This window comes from Paramacrobiotus metropolitanus, unplaced genomic scaffold (assembly GCF_019649055.1).
Source record: "Paramacrobiotus metropolitanus isolate TYO unplaced genomic scaffold, Prichtersi_v1.0 Parri_scaffold0000020, whole genome shotgun sequence".
NCBI lineage: Eukaryota > Metazoa > Tardigrada > Eutardigrada > Parachela > Macrobiotidae > Paramacrobiotus > Paramacrobiotus metropolitanus.
The window spans coordinates 826,468-845,135 of NW_026570240.1; the positions used below are offsets into that span (position 1 = coordinate 826,468).

At 41.7% G+C, this 18,668-nt stretch overlaps 4 protein-coding genes across 7 annotated transcripts; 1 reads left to right on the forward strand and 3 right to left on the reverse strand.

The window, feature by feature from the left end:
- Positions 1-457: 457 nt before the first annotated feature.
- LOC129586295 (nucleolar and coiled-body phosphoprotein 1-like) lies at positions 458-4,852 on the reverse strand. Its single transcript, XM_055479431.1, has 7 exons — positions 4,789-4,852; positions 4,024-4,137; positions 3,895-3,960; positions 3,521-3,580; positions 3,330-3,415; positions 3,058-3,106; positions 458-2,918 (listed from the first exon to the last, which is right to left on the reverse strand). The coding sequence occupies exons 1-7, from the start codon at positions 4,814-4,816 to the stop codon at positions 895-897; spliced, it is 2,427 nt and encodes an 808-aa protein (XP_055335406.1). The 5' UTR covers positions 4,817-4,852; the 3' UTR covers positions 458-894.
- On the reverse strand, positions 4,790-10,550 carry LOC129586296 (soluble guanylate cyclase 88E-like). The gene is made up of 21 exons (XM_055479432.1): positions 9,833-10,550; positions 9,496-9,602; positions 9,053-9,295; positions 8,946-8,979; positions 8,836-8,861; positions 8,536-8,561; positions 8,346-8,403; positions 8,162-8,266; positions 7,871-7,972; positions 7,587-7,641; positions 7,304-7,357; positions 7,192-7,237; positions 7,066-7,095; positions 6,951-6,998; positions 6,550-6,623; positions 6,441-6,465; positions 6,200-6,346; positions 5,802-5,958; positions 5,430-5,539; positions 5,197-5,286; positions 4,790-5,120 (listed from the first exon to the last, which is right to left on the reverse strand). The coding sequence occupies exons 1-21, from the start codon at positions 10,147-10,149 to the stop codon at positions 5,073-5,075; spliced, it is 1,902 nt and encodes a 633-aa protein (XP_055335407.1). The 5' UTR covers positions 10,150-10,550; the 3' UTR covers positions 4,790-5,072.
- A 596-nt stretch (positions 10,551-11,146) lies between these two features.
- On the forward strand, positions 11,147-15,859 carry LOC129586115 (ubiquitin carboxyl-terminal hydrolase 5-like). Of its 4 annotated transcripts, none has more exons than XM_055479119.1 (20): positions 11,174-11,307; positions 11,366-11,526; positions 11,656-11,799; positions 11,868-11,925; positions 11,989-12,107; positions 12,259-12,353; positions 12,454-12,689; positions 12,789-12,883; positions 13,002-13,195; positions 13,271-13,345; positions 13,407-13,479; positions 13,558-13,686; positions 13,882-14,090; positions 14,165-14,287; positions 14,357-14,445; positions 14,513-14,635; positions 14,701-14,835; positions 15,108-15,232; positions 15,312-15,450; positions 15,552-15,859. In XM_055479119.1, the coding sequence occupies exons 2-20, from the start codon at positions 11,398-11,400 to the stop codon at positions 15,728-15,730; spliced, it is 2,469 nt and encodes an 822-aa protein (XP_055335094.1). In that variant the 5' UTR covers positions 11,174-11,307; positions 11,366-11,397; the 3' UTR covers positions 15,731-15,859. The 4 variants fall into 4 exon arrangements, with proteins under 4 accessions (XP_055335093.1, XP_055335096.1, XP_055335094.1 ...); XM_055479120.1 differs by having other exon boundaries at positions 11,176-11,307; positions 11,369-11,526; XM_055479118.1 differs by having other exon boundaries at positions 11,147-11,526.
- On the reverse strand, positions 15,731-17,930 carry LOC129586116 (solute carrier family 35 member E2A-like). Its single transcript, XM_055479123.1, has 6 exons — positions 17,391-17,930; positions 17,132-17,267; positions 16,538-16,786; positions 16,417-16,470; positions 16,153-16,353; positions 15,731-16,063 (listed from the first exon to the last, which is right to left on the reverse strand). Exons 1-6 carry the CDS (start codon positions 17,626-17,628, stop codon positions 15,895-15,897), a joined length of 1,047 nt encoding a protein of 348 aa, XP_055335098.1. The 5' UTR covers positions 17,629-17,930; the 3' UTR covers positions 15,731-15,894.
- Between the last annotated feature and the right edge of the window lie 738 nt (positions 17,931-18,668).

The following is an 18,668-nucleotide window of genomic DNA, read 5'->3' on the forward strand; positions in this document are numbered from 1 at the left end:
TTGTGCGTTCATTTTTTGTTTAAGCGCCATTGTCACGACTTAATCCATAATTATCTTGTTTTTGCTAAAATCATGTATCATGGTCATGTGTTAGTTCCGGTAACTTGTGGTATCGAGAGATTTTTTAGGAGTGCGTAATCGAACACATTGGATGGAAACTGGTTAATTCTTTGTAAAAAGCGTCCCAGTTGTCGTAGTAAGCAAAACGGCTATAGTACTTCTATACTCAACGCTATTGCCGTTAATTACCACGAAGGAATCCTGAAAACGAAGCAAAACAATCCTGCTCTCTAACTAATGTAACTAACGACTAATCAAATTCACTCGTATGTCGTATAACGGCTATTTGTTTACTGCAGCCGGCCAAAATTTAGATTTCGTCATTGTAAACCGCAACAAGCACGTCAAAACATACACGCATGTCATTTTTTTAGTTTCGGTGCTATTCACATAGTTTCCGATAAGCCTTGTTATACTGCAGAAACATCTGAAACAAGGTCGAGATTCTGGTTACAACACATAAGGTATGCTTCTATACAAGTAAGATTGAGCAACCATGCATCCGTAAATAATTGTAAGCATAATCCAGACGGTATTTCGCACTTCTTTTACATGCAAAGAAGAACACAAGGACACCGGCACTGCACATTTTATGAGAAAAGTACAGCAAAAAGGAACCCAGCACAAAATGATATCGATACAATACAATTACGCTACCAATAATTCAATAAATGTTCTGAAAGTTATTGCTGCATTTGTAGACTTAGGGTAGAGTAAAAACTGCTTCTTGGTATGCAGTTGCATGTATAGCGTTACTTCGACCACGCGCATGCTTAATTGCTTAAGAATTTTTTAACCTGTCAATCAACGTACCAATTTTATTACCCAAACCACCTAAATCCCCTCGTAGAATTCCCTATATCTGTGAAAGTCGAAATTTGACCCGGATGGCTGATCATCCCCGGAATCACCAGAAAACACTCCAAATCCTGGTGGCTGCGGCGGCGGTCCGAACATATCCGGTGGCCCTCCTCCCTGTCCTCTGCTGCCGAATCCCCAAATACGTTTGGGAATATCAAAGCTGCTCGGTCCATCGGGACCGCTATCCTCATCGGTGTGGGCTCCGATTTTGCTCGGCCCATCGTTAACCTCGTCGAGAACTGATGGGTTGCTTCCGAACTGCTTAACGGGTTGTGGTGACCTTTGTGATTGTTTGGAAAACCCGCTGCTCCATTGCTCAGAATCGCCGTCCGAACTAAAACTACTGGACTGTGCTCTCGAAAACACTTGTTGCGGTTGAGAAGTCGGAGGACGCTGTCGGCTTTGGGAGCTTCGTTGTTTGGAACTGGAGCTGGGCGGGCCGTTTCGTTGTTGACTGAATGGGCGCGGCTGCTGCATCTGATCGTCCGACTGCGAGGCGGGGGGTCCAAAACGACTTGGAATACTCTGACTTTCGTCGTCACCGTCGCCCGATACCTGTCGAGACGGTGGCGGCGGCATTCTGCTCACTTTAGGAGGCGGTCTAGAATTTATTCGTTCAGGTTGCCCCATGGCCAGCGATGAGCTGGATTCGTCATCGCTGTTGGTGCTTGCGGGATTGGGAAATCTTGGTCTGTCCTGTGGATTTGCTTGATCCTCTCCAAAAACAGGGCGTTGCTGTCTTCGGGAAGAGAAATCAGCACCGGCATCATTACTGCTGAAATCCGTAGGGCCGCGTCGATTGGAGGGTTTCGGCGGTGGCTGTGACCTTGGCTTGGAGTTTCCAAGCATGTTTCCTTGGTAGCTCGTCGGTTCGGAACTGGGCGACGCTCGTCGTGGAGCACTTTGTGCAGCGCCTTGTGGCGGTTGTCTTGACCGAGGTGGTGCGTTTGGAATAAACCCTTGTGAAGGAGCTTGCTGAGAACTACGTGGAGGCGGGCCGTCGTTGACCTGGTTGTCGGAGTCGGGTTGGTACGTTTGCGGCATAATCCTGCGGTTATCGGACGGTGCATTGCGATTATTTTGGTCTGGTTGGCTGGTTCGGCGCGGCGGAGGTTGGTAATCTCGTTGAGCACCGGATGTTTGTTTGGGCGGGAAATTGTTCTGCGGACGGTTCAGACTGGCTTCTGTTTCATCGCCGTTCGCCGCTGCATCTGGGCCACGGTTCCGAGCCGCGTTGCGAGGCGGGCTGCGACCACTTGGTTTTTGTTGTTGCAACCACGGAGGCGGATCCATACGGTTGCCTTTGGGCGGTTGGCTTTTGATTGGTGCTGGGATATCCTGAGCCGCATCATCGGGAGGCGTGTACGATGACGCCCCGCCCTTTTTGCGTTGCAGCGCCACTTGCGCCCATGGTGGAGGATTACCACCGGATGGCGAACTGGCTTGAGCGCTCATTGGTGCTCTACCTCTCTTTGGTTTACCGGCCGGCGGAGCAGGTGGGGTCATTGGAGCTTGTTGCGAATCTGGACCGTCTCCTTGTGGAAAATCATCGTTTCCGGTATCCCATGAACTCATTCGTTGTGGCGCGCCACGATTGGCGGATGAAAAGCCGCTTAACTGACCAATGGGCATCACTTGAGGTCCTGCAGATTTTTTCTTTGGAGGTGCCCTTTGCTCACTGCTGTACATGTCTTGACCAGGAGCCGGCTGCCCGCCGTCGTCACCGTCGGGTTTGGTAGAGCCCAATGAGTTATCGGATGCAGATGCGTCTCCATTACTTGCATCCGTCGGTGCGTCGAAGTACACGACTTTTTTCCCGGCGAATGATGTTAGCTGATCCTTTGCAGCGTCTTCATCCGGCTTAAAATGACTGAAACCTTGCGATCCACGGTAGCGGCCCTGTGTTTCTGTTTGGTAATCGTCTCTTTGTGAATTATCGTCATCGGATAACGGCGGAGCGGTGACGGTCGGCGAAGCTACCGGTCGGTAGGCAGTATCTGGAAATTAGCCATAAACAAAGGTCAGCATTTTGTCATTGAATGTTTGATGTTATTTTTATCTTACACAATGAAGGACACAAACACAATGAAACATTTTTTATATTACATAAACTTTAAAAATCATCGCTGGACTTACTTTCGTCGACTTGTTGACATGTTGTTTTGGGATTAGGCCAGTCGCAAATCTATCAAATAACAAAGAAAAGGCATGCATGTTGCCCTATCCACAGTCATCATTAATGTGAGTAAGGAGTCTCCTGGATATTATTTATTCTGAACGCAGAATAAATTTTTTCAGAAGACTTTTCATCGCAAAAATAATAATTATTTAAATACGAAGCCTATGAATTCACTCATTACGCACTTCGTAAATCTAAATTAACTAAACATAAACACGTTAATGCCAACCTTCAGCTGATCGTTCCAGTTCAATCCTCCTTCGCAAGCTCTTAAATAAGCTTTCCCAAAAACGCAAATGATGTATTGGGTACAATCTGTAAAACAACATTTATTCGTGGTTTACTCGTTGTTTTACGCGCATCAAGCAATGAGTAGTTTAACAAAAGTGCGCATTAGAAAAACGATGTTCTGATCCTTACTTGCTGGATGTGGGTGATAAGAATATTGGTCAGGGCAATCAAACCATGTGATAGGTGGTTCTGAAATTGCACACACAATCTTTATTTGGTTATCCAAAAGCAAGTTATATATAAGTATGTATTTTAACTGAAATTCGGCTCAGGTCGCTGCAGTCGATTGCATCGGTAGCTATAATATATGCAAAACCGGAAAACATCTGAGAACGTTTATAGTTTTGTAGAAGGAAGGATTTCGTAATAAAACTAAAAATAAAGGTATCGCTCGTTTGAGTTTTGAAAATTAGAATTGGGAAGCAGTAGTTTTGTAGCAGTACAGTAATCGTACTGTAGTAACCGAACTTCACGGTCGGTAACTGCATAATCACTTGACTTACCCGGCGTTGTGGTGGGTCCGTCAGTAGTCGTATAATCACAATAAGCAAGCGATAGAAAACTAAGAACTGTAAAGAAAACCAATACAACTTTGTTATAGATCTATTCAGAGCTAGGTATAACAATGTTACCTATTAAAAGGAAGTGGGATATGAAAATCGGCATGGCACGTGTCCTTCTGATCCTGGCACATGTGTTTGACAGAGCGGACGCTCTCATCCTGATACAGCAATTAGCCGGTGCCGCTGTAAATTCTCCGCAAATGTAGCACGGATATATATAACTGCGTTATCGGCTGAGAATATTAGCAACTGAACATTAATTATCTGCAGTTACAGAAAATGAAAGTTGTCATCAACATTTTTGCCAATTTTTTCCTTGCAAGCCTGTACGCAGCACAAGTTAGTTGCGATTGACAAACGATTGTTAATGCAAAAACGAACTACATCCAAACATTTAACACATCCATTGGTCAGTTTACCGGTTAATTTGGGTCAGATGTCTAATGAATTAACGACTCATGTATCAGCAGTGCTATCGTGCAAGACTTTCAGCTCTGATTAATTTGATGTACAACAAACAATCCAGATAGCAAAGCCACGTCCATACATGTATTTCATTTTAAAACTTTGAGAGATACGAGCATACGTTAAATCTGACTAAACCGACAATACGTTGTTGTTATATATACGGCGCAGAAAAAGCTTTCGCATTTCCCGCAATACGAATGCTCCGTTCCATGAGCCCATGACCATGTCATATCTTTTAAAAACAATAAATATGTCTTCTCACAATCTGTATTTTATCAAATCAGTATGTTATTAGATTTTAAAGGACCTTGAATATTTTTCCCTGAATATTATTCTTCTATTTTTAACATTAAGAACCAAACATACATGATACATCGCGATTTTCGTGGTTCATACCAATCACTGATTACAGAATAAGTGATCGTGCAATATATCCGATTATTTAAAGCAAAATCATAATCGTTTCCAATTTCGTAGTTGTCTTTACGAATTGCACCAGATCGTTATCAAACTGGGCTCTAGTGTACATAAATTTACTACAATAAAACATTGATTGGTTTTCGCAAATATTGCTTTTTGAGGTGTGGCTTCAGTTTCTCCGAACGTCCAAAGGTCCAAGTATAAACGGCAATGCCGGTTATGAAGCTGTATTATGCTGATTTGCCTAAAATCCAATAGGTCTTCATCGACCCCTTTCCCTGCAATATTACTTCCTGTTACTACAGTAGTATAAATTTTTTTATAAAATTTGATTTTAATAATTGATTTACATACTTTAACGTCGATTGTTCCGCGTTCAATAATCTGATAGATGTTGCTGTCCAAATTTTCGGCAGTGGCTTCGCTAGCATGAATCTTCATCGGCTGTTGAGAAGTATAGGCGTTAAAAAAGGTCGTTTAAGCAAACGTTCAGTATAAGATAAAATTATTAAATGACGTAGTCTAAATTGCTGTAGGAAACCGTTTTATTAAACAGATTTAAGTACTAAGTTTGATCTATCGTATACCTCGCCCGAAGACTGCATCCTGCTTGCCGTATTTACCGGGTCGCCGAACAAACAAAATCTCGGCGTCCGCAATCCCACAACACCACCCACAATTGTTCCACTGTGTATTCCTATCCAAAACAGACAGTTGTAGCTTCTCATATGAGTACCTATGCATGTTGCCTTATCCAAAATTTTGAATTAAGCAGTGTTATCATATCTTCTTCATATGGTTCCCACTATCCAATATAATTAAGTTTTTGAATGCCACTGAATTCGCATCTGCGATAGTAAGCACCGTGCCTCTTACAAACTTGTAATAAAGTAATCATAAATATAATGTTATATTCCATCGTTGGACTATAAAAATTGGATTAATAGACCAACGCTTACCAACTCTTATTGTGACATGTTTTCCTGTGGATGGATTAATAACATTTTGAATATCTGCTAACATGGACAGCGCCATGTCACATATCCTAGAGCAATGTTGGCTATCTGGAACTGGGGCACCCGCAACAATCATGTAACTGTCATTAACGGTCTCCACCTGAAAAGTTTCGCACTCTTTTGAATACTAAGAAACCTAAGAATCGGTTTTGATAAACCCATTCTAATGAGGCGTAAGCTGCACTCATACAAAAATATAATTTCACAAAACTCGTCAAGAAGGCTTTTTGCATTAGAATTGTTATCTTGCTTCTAAATTTTTGATTACATAGTTGGTTGCAAGGCTTAAAGGTATTGTTTAAAATTGTCATAACGATGCAGATGTACTAGTGTGTTCTCACCTTGTAAACATTGTGCTCTTCTGTCTTTCGATCAAAACTCACATACATTGCATTCAAAAGCGATACTACTTCCAGTGGCGTAAGGCTTTCGCAAATATTGACAAACTGGTACATATCGCTGAATAGTATGCTGACAGACGAAAACACCTGTCGTGACAAAAGGAAAACTCGTGTAAAATTAATGCCAGCTTTTGGATTCACGACCTTGTAATTCAGAATGCCCCAGTTACTATATTCATACCTGCCACGTGTCTTCTGCCGGAACACTGTCAAAAAAAGGTCATTCATTCTACACGCCGGTCAATTTGATTAAATAATTGCAAACTCGGTCTGTTCTGACAAAACATTACCCATTACGCAGTTGGTCCGCAATCTGACGAGGAATCATTTGGTATAACAATTCTGCTGCTCTTCGCCTTTCGTCCTGCAAAGAAAGGTCACAGTATTACAAATCACAGCAATCTTCCATGTCGTGGCGATTAAACAACACATGTAAATGCGCGCACTGTAGAATTTTGATGGAATAAACACTCAAGTTATGATAACGCACATCGTTCCAGCATAAGTCGCACTGAATTTATTGTAATACTGTACGTCATATCCATATTGTGTAGTATACTCTTTTCTTGAACGCTTTGCTGTTTTGTTTACAGTGTTCTTTATGAAATTTAATTGTATAAACCAATATGTAAGTCAATAATCACCAAAATCGAATCTGTGAAAACCCTTCGCTCCACATGTCAGCACTTACATCTAGCCGCTTCATGCTGTCCTCCAGGATTTGACTTTTTTGTTGTTCCTGCCGGAGAGTATTATCTTATGCTGTTGGTAACAACTTATTATAATTACTGTACAGCCCAGTTTACCTGATCAAGTGCGAGTTTGAGTTCGGCAGACTGCAATTACATAACCACAATTGATTATTACCAGCTTTTGAAGCTGCATCAAACGTTGCACGTCAGTGTATTAATCGATAACCATTCGTGACATACCTGTTGTGTCCCAGCAAGTAAAAGGTCGCGGCTCGAGTCATGCATACTAAATAGAAACAACGCTTCTGGACATCTGGAACCAACTTAAGAAGGACATCTTTACAATTCTCACCTTAAATCATTTAGATACAGTCCCGCTTTAAAGAGAACGGACAAGTCTGTCATCCTAGAAGTGTGTATGAGTTTTTTGTGAACATCCAGATGAAGTATTATATTATATGATGATATATATATATGATATGGTTACCGTTCAAATCGTACAGTATATCGAGTAAATGTGAATTCTAAAGCTGTTTCATCAGTTAGCGTAATTAAATCAGCTTTATTTTGTTTTGTCAAAATGGCAAAAACGTAATATCCAAGTGGTTATATAAATAAGAACAAAGCACTCTTACACAAGGGTCCCCAAAAAGCAGAAACAGTCCCAATTTGACATCGGCTTCATCTGTCCTGCAAATTGGATTTGTGATTAGCTTCGGTTAGTCAGTTAGTCTCATACTAACTGGGTTAAAAATATATGCACCGTACACTGCATATTGCATGCTAAAATCTATGACATTCCAAAGTACTATTTAATAACTGTTTGATATTGCGAGTTTTTCACCTTCTAAGTGTAAAGCCCGTAGGAAGAAAATAATTAAATGTTTTACTCTTAACAAAATTATTAATTCCGGCAAACCTTTTAAATGCAAATGGACGCCCTGGATTGTATCGGAATCCTCACTATCGCTGTCCTCGACAGCAGTAGTCGCATTTGATAGCTTCGATCCGTGGACGGAGCCTGATGGATGACACACAAGGGAGAATAAATGATAACATTGCAACACATAAAGCTTAAATTGGTTACTGAATCAGCGTAAGCGCCTGCAGCGGGTAACGATTGAATAATCACATGTATTAATGATTTCACCATGTATATCGAACACTTGAGTTTTTAATAAACGGTGGGATTCGAAGCCGGTAAACTCACTGCCTTGGTCGAGGTCACTATCCCCGCCGCCTGCCGCATCGCGATCGGTTACTCCGGCCTTCCGCAGCACCCGATCGATAGTTTTCAATTCAAACGCGTTGTTTACTGGTAAAAATTCATTAAAGTAATATTAATCACTGGCTCGTGAAATGCAGCTTTCGGGGTTGACCATGCGTCGTAGTACCGTGAATGATGAGCTGATCCCATGTGAAGTCGATCATGGGTTTCAAGAGGGTGAACACCTGTGTACGTTTAAAACATCTCGCAGTCAGTATTTAATGGTACGTTTTTTTACTGCTGCTAGTGTACTGCAGCGTTTCTGTATCCGGATCTACACAATCAAAAAATCAAAAACACCGTACCGCTGCACTTACATGTGTGACATCGTATCCGATTATATCTATTAAAAGATGCTATTGAACCACCCTGCCACTTTAATAAATTAGGGTTTTTACGTAACATGTAAATTTATAGGATATGTAGAATTCGATTTTTGATCACATTCTAAAACATTAATTCCAACGTAAAAAAACTGCTGAAATATTTTTGAAGGTGTTCCACGATTCTTATTTAAGACACGAGTGGATTAGCTGTCAACGTCGTACGAAAGTGATTAAGAAATAAAAACGGAAGTGCCCGGAAATCCGGTCAGCCTCCGGCAGCAAATCTTTTACCTGGTTTAACCGCATATAATCCCGATCTGAAAATATTACCTTCGTTGCACCAACTTCCATTCATTGGTTTAAAACAGAAGCTTGCGTAAAATAAACGTTTGAAATCTCACCCGACATGCTTGATAACCATCTCACTATCGAACACTGCAAAAAGCAACGTTTTTACTTTCGATTTATGGCGATTAAAGGAAAACCAATTTTTTATGTACACAATTACCAATGTGGAAGGGAAACATCTGAAAGAACAGGTCGGACTTGACTCTTAATAAACTGCGGTCAATAACGAAACTCTTGCTAGCCGCAGAGATTTTCAGGAATTCCTCGTTGTCGAACTGAATATCGAATATTACATGGACCCGGCTGCCAATAACATTATGCGACAGAACCTCTATGTCGATATCCTTCCTGTAGAACTTTTTGGCCACGGCTTTCAGCTGCCCGCATACATAGTTAATGTAGCCTGCAAAAAAAACGGTAGAAGTACCGTACGTATGCATGTCCAGTTAAAGAAGAACTGTCAAATTTCTCACGATTATGTGCAGTTCCATTGTCCTCACAACCACTGACGCAGTTATGTAGCATAGAATTTTACACAAAGATTCTAGTTTTATTTTTTATCGGGTGCACAAACCAATTAAACAGCAAACTACATTGACGCACCGGAATATCGTCGGCGGCTTCTGTAATGCAGTACAAGGCCATGCATAGTTTCCTTTTCAACAAAAAATGAAGGGGGTTTGATCTTGGAGTAGCCAAAACGGAGATACCTATTGCACAATAAAACACATTATTATTCAGTTAGATTAGACATAACTATTGAACAGCTTTTACCGAAAATATTTGGCATCCACACGTATTTGTCAATACTTTGTATCACGAAAATGAAGAGCGTTCACCATATATACCTTATACATATCGCTGACATGTAGAAAAGAGCGGCGCTAGCTAGCGCTAGGTTCTACCATGGATTCTATATAAGCCGGTATATTTTGCTTACTCGTGAAGGTTATCTAAACCGTTTAGGAAGTCCCGGAAATGTCTGCCCAGCACGCGCAAAATACGTTCATATCCATACTGTTCCACAAAATCTACAAAGTCCGCTCCGAAGCGGATAAGTAAATCCTCCTTTGATATGTTAAGCTGCTGTGACGCTACATCCACAATTTTCGGGATAAGATTTTCAGAATAGATTTCATGAATGCCGAAGCCTTCGGTGCCCTCGAGTTTGGCCTCGCGCTGAATGGCAGTCCATTGGTCAATTCCGTAGGTTTTCTTGATGAAAAGGGCCACAGCTTCCAACAGTAAACCGTACATGATTTTTATTTAAATTACACTGGACAAATGTCACACCTAATTTTCGCTTCGTAAGAGAGTCAAAAGGGTTAACAGCATCGTGCTCGAGTAATGAAAAACTGGGCACTGATGGAGTAACTATCGGAAGTAAACTTGCGCACTAGTATACAACCGGGCGCCGCCTTAAATGCGATCACGCCCGGCAGGATACCGCATGCATGGGTATAGTCGTGTGCGTGTGGTACCAATGTACCGTACACGCTTATGCAGCAGTCAGTCTAGCACGCAAAGGTTGCTTGCACGGAGCAGAGCGCATTGGATTCTGTCGTTATGATGACACGGATCCCGTTCCGGAGCTGCACTTACAATAATGGAAAAACCATGGACTCGTGAGATCAGCGTTTTACGAATGGATTTACAGACGCACGTATGTCCGATATCTCCAGAAAAAAGCAGGGTTAGCGTGATGTAAACCTCACACCTCGGTAATTGATCTATATTGGCTTATGGAATCTGCAAAAGATCGACTCTTCGGTGACTCCTAAAGTGCTCTTTATTACGATGATGATCACAATTAAGGCTCCACCACTAAATAGGTTGCGAATTTCTACAAAAAGGCCGTGTTTTTTTATTGTAATGCGACAAGCATGCTGCGCTTGTATGTTACCGGCACATTATTATTAGGGATTACTACGAATTCGGCAGTCCTTTTATCATCAGAAGTTGTGTACTTCCGGTTTACTATATCTGTACGTTGTGGCATCAATAGTTGCATTCTGCTTACCTAACTTGTAACGGTTTTATCATGTTGAAGTAAGCATTTAGAACTTATAACATTAATATGTGCGAGCGCGTGCGGTCGCCGGTGTTATTAAACGTTCCTAATGATAAAAGACGAACTTTTGCGAAACACAAACACTTTTGCGGAAACAAGGCATCCACACAGGAAGGCAGCTACATCAAAACGCAATACTTGGAAGCCGCACAGCGTACGTATGAGTAGTTGAGTACTGTCACTACTGTGTGTGGCATTTCGATTTTTAAAATTTTAATAAAGTTTCATCTTTATTATTTCCGATTGACTCTCTTTCTCAGCTTTTGACGCTTGTTTTCTTTGCGAACAGATAATTGTCCTGTGACCTCTTTGAAAATTTATTTTCACCTGGAGAAATTGTATTAGTAAGCCCGAGCTGGTTCCTTGTGCTATAAAAACGCGGTTGATTCGATAAGTTCATAGCAGTTGGAACGGTAGAAGGACCTGCTTGAACCATGTCTCGCAAGGGAGAAGGAGACACGGAAGCCATTTTGTTGAACAACATTCATGCAGGAAAGATTCGCGTTCCACGTGCCAATGATCGAGTTTATAAGGATGAATGTGTGTATTCGTTCGATACTCCGGTATGTTGGTAACGTTTTAGGCTTTTTGCATGCAATTGCTGCTTTGCTGATTGTGGTCCATTGTGTGGTGTTCGAATGTCAGTTCTGGAATTTAAACTGCAGCCTTCGGACAATTGTTCTTTAATGCAGGAATCGGAAACAGGCCTGTACGTATGTCTAAATACATTCCTGGGTTTCGGCCGCCAGCATGTGGAGAAGCATTATGCGAAAACGGAGAACTCGGTGTTTCTGCACATCAAGCGAACCAAAAAGCCAGTGCGTAATCCCGTTCTGGTACCATTTTGGAAACTGTTTACGCTTCCCTACAACCGATGTTGATTGTTTTTCCCTGGTTTTGTTAGGTGCCTCAAAGTAAGGTGGATGCGGATGGGAATCAGCAACCGAAACGTTTGGCCATTGGTAATTGTGGCGGCTGAAAAGATTCCCGCACGAAAAATGCTGAGTAATGATCCATCTGTGCAGGGCTGGAAGGAGGCTTTGGTCTGGGCGAGCCGAAGTATGACATCGAAGAACAGTTCAGCTTGGTTATTCTCCCCGATTTTCTGACGATTCCCTTGCCTACTAATGATCTACCGATTGTGGTACGTGATAAAAAAAAAGACATTGTGATGAATTCATTGCGTGTTTTCAATATTTAGAGGACTAACGAAATTATTTAAGTTTTTATGAGTTTTAAAATTGTAAAATAAATTTTTACAATAATTTGTTGGCTCATTCGTGTAATTACTTCAGGTACAGCAGTCCATCAGCGGAGTCCAAAACTGCGACTCTGCACGGAAAGTTGAGGAAATGAAGCCGTGGGATGGAGAGCAGCGTTTTATCAGCAAGTATGTTGCATTATGGAAACTGATTTTTGCAGTGGAAAATTACAACTGTTTAGCTGTCATGCCATTTATGTTTTGTTTTGAATCTTCTCTCTTGTTACAGGCATGCTTTCGAACTTGTGCAACTAAATCACGGTATCAAAGTGCCTCCATCGGGCTGGAAATGCGAAAAGTGCGACCTCAAGGACAATCTGTGGATGAATTTGACCGACGGGCGGATATTTTGTGGACGAAAATTTTTCGACGGCACCGGTGGGAATAACCACGCCATTGAGCACTACAACGCAACGAAATACCCACTGGCTGTGAAGTTGGGAACGATCACGCCTACAGGAGGAGGTGGGTACTCGTATTAAGTCGTCGGATTTAAATTGTGGTGGTTTATCGGCCGCTTAGAAAACAAATGTCCGTGCAGACATGAACAATTACACTTTATAGACGTGTATTCTTACGACGAAGACGATATGGTTATCGATCCTCTTTTGGCTGAACATTTGGCCCACTTCGGAATCGACGTGCAACAAGCGGAAAAGGTGTGTTGTCTGTTTTTAATTTCACTTGGCGAAAGGTGTGAAATGTCACTGTAAAATCCTTTTGTTCTGACAAATCCACTATTAATTCCTAATTGATGTTTGTTATTGTTATTTTTAGACGGAGAAGTCGATGGCAGAGTTGGAATTGGATCTTAATCAGCGGTATGATGAGTGGTCGGTGCTGCAGGAAGCCGACTGCAAACTGCAACCAGTGTTCGGTCCGGGATTTACGGGCATGATCAACCTGGGCAATAGTTGCTACATGAATTCTGTGATGCAAATGATCTTCGTTATTCCTGAATTCAAGCAGAGGTTTGCATTCTTGTCTATGCCACCTCCCAAAACTTTTTTCCGTTTTCGTAAATTTATACCATCCATTATGTACAGGTACTTCTATGGAGCGGAGGACATTTTCAGCAAACGATTGTCTGTGCCTCCACCGGATGATTTCAATACTCAGATGTTGGTTGCGCATTCAGTAACATTCAGGTGGTGGTTAGTCATTAAAATACTTTGGTTTTAGGGCGAAAGTGGCAGTTGGTTTATGGTCGGGGCACTATTCCAAGCCACCACCTGAGGCACCTCGCGAAAACGAGGTTAGCCGGATAATTGCCGGAGTTTTTGTGAATACAGATTCTGGGAACAGCTAGTCATGGAAGTGTTGTTGTTTATAGCTGCCCATTGCTCAGGGTATACGACCGCACATGTTCAAAACTTTGGTCGGAAAAGATCATCAGGAATTCAGCACAAAACGCCAACAAGATTCTGAAGAGTATTTTCGGCATTTGCTTACGATGATAGAGGTGAGGAAAATGGGGAGCAGCGTAATGGTTGTATAATACGTAATAAATGTATTGCGAGACATATAACTTGATCTACTTGATCGATGCTCTACTCATGCTCGTCATCCGGTGTAATTTATATAGGAAAATCCACGTACGATTTCGATATAGTAAAATTGACAGGCTTCTGATAGAATAAAATAATATCGTTTGCAGCGTAATAATCGAACTGGGAGCCCATCGGAATGCTTTTCATTTAAACTGGAAGAACGCTTCCAGTGCCTACAGAGTAACAAAGTGCGCTACGTATCGCGATCGGATTACGTTTGGGCCGTGCCCATTCCGATGGAAATGGCGATGAATAAACATGAACTAGCCGCATTTGAAGAGCGCAAAGCAGCAGCCGCGGCATCTGGAACAAAGCCGTGAGTATTTATAAATATATTTTTGCAACAAATGTTTTTTGTGGTTTGTGGTAAGTATGAAATTGCTTTTTTAGCTCCGCTACAGAAATTGTCCGTCCGATGCTGAGCTTTTCAAGCTGCGTTCAGGCTTTTGCAGCGACGGAAGAACTAGAGGATTTTTACAGCAGTGCCATGATGGCGAAAACCAAAGCGGCAAAGTAAGTACGCTCCCGAACCTAATGGTTTTTTGCCTTTAATGTATCGCCTTTTGTCGGTAACTTTTGCAGATGCACTCGCTTCGCCACTTTTCCTGACTTTTTACTTGTTCAGCTCAAAAAGTTTACTGTTGGGGATGACTGGATACCGAAAAAACTGGGTATACGCATTGGTTGTAGCCTTTTGTTCCCGTACCGTAATTCGCGGTTTAAATAAATATGATGCAGATGTATTGGTGGATATGCCATTGACTCTCGATATTGGCTACTTACGTGGATATGGTAAAAAGCCGGACGAAGAACTGCTTCCAGAGGAAAATCAGCCGGCTGTGTCCGCCCCTGTAGTGCGAAGTGAGAGATCCTGTGATACATCGCATTCAAAAGGAGCCGATGCATGTTTACAATATTTTTCGTAGTTGACGAGGCCATGGTCCAACAGCTAATGGAAATGGGATTTTCGCGAGAAGGCTCTCTACGCGGAGCGTACAGCACCGGAAGCACCAGTGTGGAAAATGCAATGAACTGGATCGTGGAACACATGACTGATCCAGGTAAACGAAACATCGATGAATTTTTGATTTCGTTTCTTCTCTTTTTTCATAGTTATGGCTTTGTGCAGTAAGACCGTGATCTTCCGCGTCACTCTGAGCATTGCAATGTATACACGGCTGTTGCTTTAACGATGCATCGAAATTAAGTGTGATATTTTCAGCATGTAGCTCGATTTAAGCACATCTTTTCAGTCGTTTGCTGTTCTTTCTGTGCGTATGAAACATACCTGAAGCACGCCAAAGTTTGTAAAGTTCATCTGTATCTTCTCTAGATTTCAACAGTCCATTTGTGATACCGGGATCTAAGAAAGAAATTACAATATCCGAGGACAACATTGCCAGTATCATGACCATGGGGTTCACCAGAGCTCAGTCAATTCGTGCCTTGCAGAACACCGTGAGCATTTACTGCTTCTGCAGTAGAAAAAACGTTTGAACATTTTGCTCGCAGGTCACGTAATGGTTTTTTTTCCCAGGATAACAATATCGAACGGGCAGTCGACTGGATATTCAGCCACGCAGACGATCTTGAACAGCACGATAATACGACGAACAGCACAAGTGCCTCATCTGCTACACCTAAGGACGGTCCCGCTTGCCGTGATGGCCCCGGCGGTATGTATTCGTTGCTTGCAGTTTGTTTGTGATATGAAGTTTTATAACGACTTTGTTTTACCACGTTCCGATTGCTCTATGTTGGTTGATTTTCTTTATAGCCTACCGCCTTCGTGCCTTCATTAGCCACATGGGTAATTCTACATCAAGTGGCCATTATGTGATTCATATTTTGAAAGACGATCGGTGGGTCATCTACAATGATGAAAAGGTTGCTCTTTCGGAAAAGCCTCCAAAAGATCTGGGTTATTTGTACCTTTACGAGCGCGTGAAATGCTGAGTAAATTGAATTCACTTTCGCTGTTTGCTTCGTTTTTTGCTAAACATCTTTTGTATTAATTTCTAACTTTTGATTCGTTGGGTTAAAAAGTTCCGGGTCTGCATAAGAAATATAAAACCAGTCATTGAACACATTTGTGAGATTCGTTATTTTTTGTGGAATGTTCAGTCCGAGGTAAACGCAGCAGTGACCGCTGCGGATTTTGCACGGTTATACAGCAAAACACCGATGAACATCAGTCCAGTCCCTATCCACGCACCCATCGTCAAAGCATTCCCGAAAATCAAAATACTGCACCAAATGAGAAGTGCCCTTTTCACCGTATTGGAAACGCTGCAACAAGACAACACCATTATGAACAAGAACATAATCGCCACAAGAAATGGTCAAAAACAGATAACAGATGCAATTTTGTAACTTACGAGTAAGTAGTTGGTGATAGATAGCCCATCAAAACGTTGGCAGTAATGCTCTGAACGTGAAAACTTATTCCATTTACTGCGATCATAATCCATGCATCAACAGAAATAGAATTAGAGGGATCTTGAATTTTAAAAAAGAAAGCGGACGGAATAATGAAGATCAAAGAAGCTGCTCCAGAATAAAACTGCAATTCTGCAGGACTACAAAAAATACACATTAAACACGACCTGAAATTACACTAGGGTAAATAAATTCGAACCCACTTGCAGTGGTGCTTATCCCCACTCACTAAAACTTTAGAAAATACACTTTGGAACCTGCAAGGAAAAGGAAAGTTACTGCACGTATAACCAACATCACTAATGTATGGTCACAATCGCTTACACTTCGCTAATATTCGTTATCAGCGCAGCAATCAATCCAATTAAATTAAAACTTAATTCATGAGCAGAACACAAGGCCAAGCCGGTCATAACGGGTATCAAAGACAGAACCACGGGAACCGTGGCTGGTTCACCGGTAATAACACGGGAAATTATCACAGTAAATATTGGCGCCGAACATTTCACAGTTTCCGCAAACGATACAGCTACATAATCCAGGGCAACCAGTCCAAACCAAATGGTCAAAAACCTACAACAAAATTGTTACTTTAACTTTGTGTACAATAAAACACAGGTGCTACTGACTGCCTAAGGCTAATACTAATGTAATTATGTGATCGGTGTGTGGATCAGCAGAACCAGACTCCAGCCATAGCAATTTTTATTTATACATAGATTTAATAAATTTATTATGCGCGTATGTAAATTCAAGAATTTGCTAAATATAATCGTAACCGCAAAGTAAATCAAGTTATCAGAACCATGTTAAATTCATTACAAGATGCCCGATCGAACAGAAATTTTAAAACCAGGAAGGTTATCTGGTGAAAAACCTAGTGATTAGTCACAGACTCACATTTAACTCAATAAGTACCTGAAAATTCCAACCAACACCAGATTGCGTCTAAACCTCGGTGGTCGCGATGGCTGCTTGACGGGAATCCACATTCCACAGGGAAAATATAACTGCACCGCACTGCATATTGTTGTAATCAAAACCTGGCACACACCTAAAAAATAAAACGATTCCTTCCTCGCAGAATTATTTGAACAGCGCTGTGACTTTAGAAATGCAGCGATGTAACAATATTGTACACAATGTACAGCATAGGCATTTCAACACAAAACCGTACCTAAGAGAATCGATCCACCGACGAGTGCATTAAGAACAAACTTGTTCATGAAAAGCGTCACTCCACTGAAGAAATACCACAGGCACAACATGACGAAAACACGGGGTTCGCGAATGCCCACATCACGCACCATCGATAGATTCCGTGGCGCATTTTTCGATTTGTTCGCCCGCACATGCAACAAGGGATCGAGAATTAGCTCCTGCAGGCGCGCTGGCTTTTCGGAGGGCTGATCCATTGCAAAACACGACAGAGCTTCGCCAGGTGATCGTCCCTCATCACGTCTAGATAAGCAAATGGATCATCGGGGATCTCAATGCGAGTCAACCGTCAAAGTTTATCTTTCCGTTTTCCAAAAGTATCAAAGCCTGCAACCGAACACAAGCACGAACACTATAATTTAATGATAAGGTCTTCACAAAATCTTGGGAGTAAAAGTTGGAATTAACAACATCATGGTGTGTATCTAAAAATAAATTTACGAGAATTGTGTCAATTGTGGTTTATGGCATCATTTCGGAAGCATGGGCTGCATGGAAAGTGTCGTAACAAATTTGAACCGCTTTCGGGTTACCTGCTGGCTGAATTCCGCGATGACGTCACTTTAGCCGCGGTGTGCACACACAACTAGTTCTCAGGAAATGCTGTACAGTGTACCGGAATCTCAAAGCCAAAATTCGTTGCACGTTTTGCAAAATGTAGCCAAGCAAATCGTTAAGTAATTTAGCTTGTTTGGTTTCGTTTTCTTGTGTTTCACTCATCGCACTGCACTGACGGCTGACCTGTTAGAAAACGTTGTTCAACAAAATTACTAAAATAAACATAAAACATACGAGTATTGTGCAAGGCTTCAAGGGCCTTGAAGCAGCTAGAACATAAGTAGTCGGGTAACGGGTTGATTCTTTTCCGCGCGGTATAAAAACATGCCGTAATAGCTGTGTCTGAAATTTGCTCGATCTCCCTTGTACCGAGTAGAGGAATGTATTTTTAATTGGGTTATTCACATTAACATACTGTAGGTTAAAAGCAAATTACGCAGTTCATCATTTCAACACATAATACACTTCGTCCAGTCTCTTACCGATACAAAACGTTTCCTGAACACAAGCAGCGTTACCTCGCATTAAAGCAACACTGATTCTCTGCTTCAGAAACTGAGTGGACCGTTTCTCCTGTGTCCTCTCAAAAAGCATCTTACCGAGTGTAGACATCTTACATTTCGATTCTTTACCCCACACACCCATTGTTTCCAAAAACCAAAGCAGAGAAATTAAAATT

Bases quoted from the DNA above. Each gene is read 5' to 3' on its own strand.
- LOC129586295 (XM_055479431.1), bottom strand. From the start codon at position 4,816: ATGAACCACGAAAATCGCGATGTATCAT. The intron at 4,138-4,788 runs GTATGTTTGGTT...GAGAATTTACAG, and splicing joins CGAAAATCGCGATGTATCAT to CGGCACCGGCTAATTGCTGT. The intron at 2,919-3,057 runs GTAAGTCCAGCG...GCTAATTTCCAG, and splicing joins ATGTCAACAAGTCGACGAAA to ATACTGCCTACCGACCGGTA.
- LOC129586296 (XM_055479432.1), bottom strand. From the start codon at position 10,149: ATGTACGGTTTACTGTTGGAAGCTGTGGCCCTTTTCATCAAGAAAACC. The intron at 8,404-8,535 runs GTAAGTGCAGCG...AAACGTACACAG, and splicing joins TCGGATACGATGTCACACAT to GTGTTCACCCTCTTGAAACC. The intron at 7,642-7,870 runs GTTTGCCGGAAT...TCCAATTTGCAG, and splicing joins CGTCCATTTGCATTTAAAAG to GACAGATGAAGCCGATGTCA.
- LOC129586115 (XM_055479118.1), top strand. From the start codon at position 11,398: ATGTCTCGCAAGGGAGAAGGAGACACGGAAGCCATTTTGTTGAACAAC. The intron at 11,527-11,655 runs GTATGTTGGTAA...TCTTTAATGCAG, and splicing joins TGTATTCGTTCGATACTCCG to GAATCGGAAACAGGCCTGTA. The intron at 14,636-14,700 runs GTGAGAGATCCT...TATTTTTCGTAG, and splicing joins GTCCGCCCCTGTAGTGCGAA to TTGACGAGGCCATGGTCCAA.
- LOC129586116 (XM_055479123.1), bottom strand. From the start codon at position 17,628: ATGGATCAGCCCTCCGAAAAGCCAGCGCGCCTGCAGGAGCTAATTCTC. The intron at 16,787-17,131 runs GTACTTATTGAG...ATTTTGTTGTAG, and splicing joins GTGTTGGTTGGAATTTTCAG to GTTTTTGACCATTTGGTTTG. The intron at 16,064-16,152 runs GTAAGTTACAAA...GTCTTGTTGCAG, and splicing joins CTATCACCAACTACTTACTC to CGTTTCCAATACGGTGAAAA.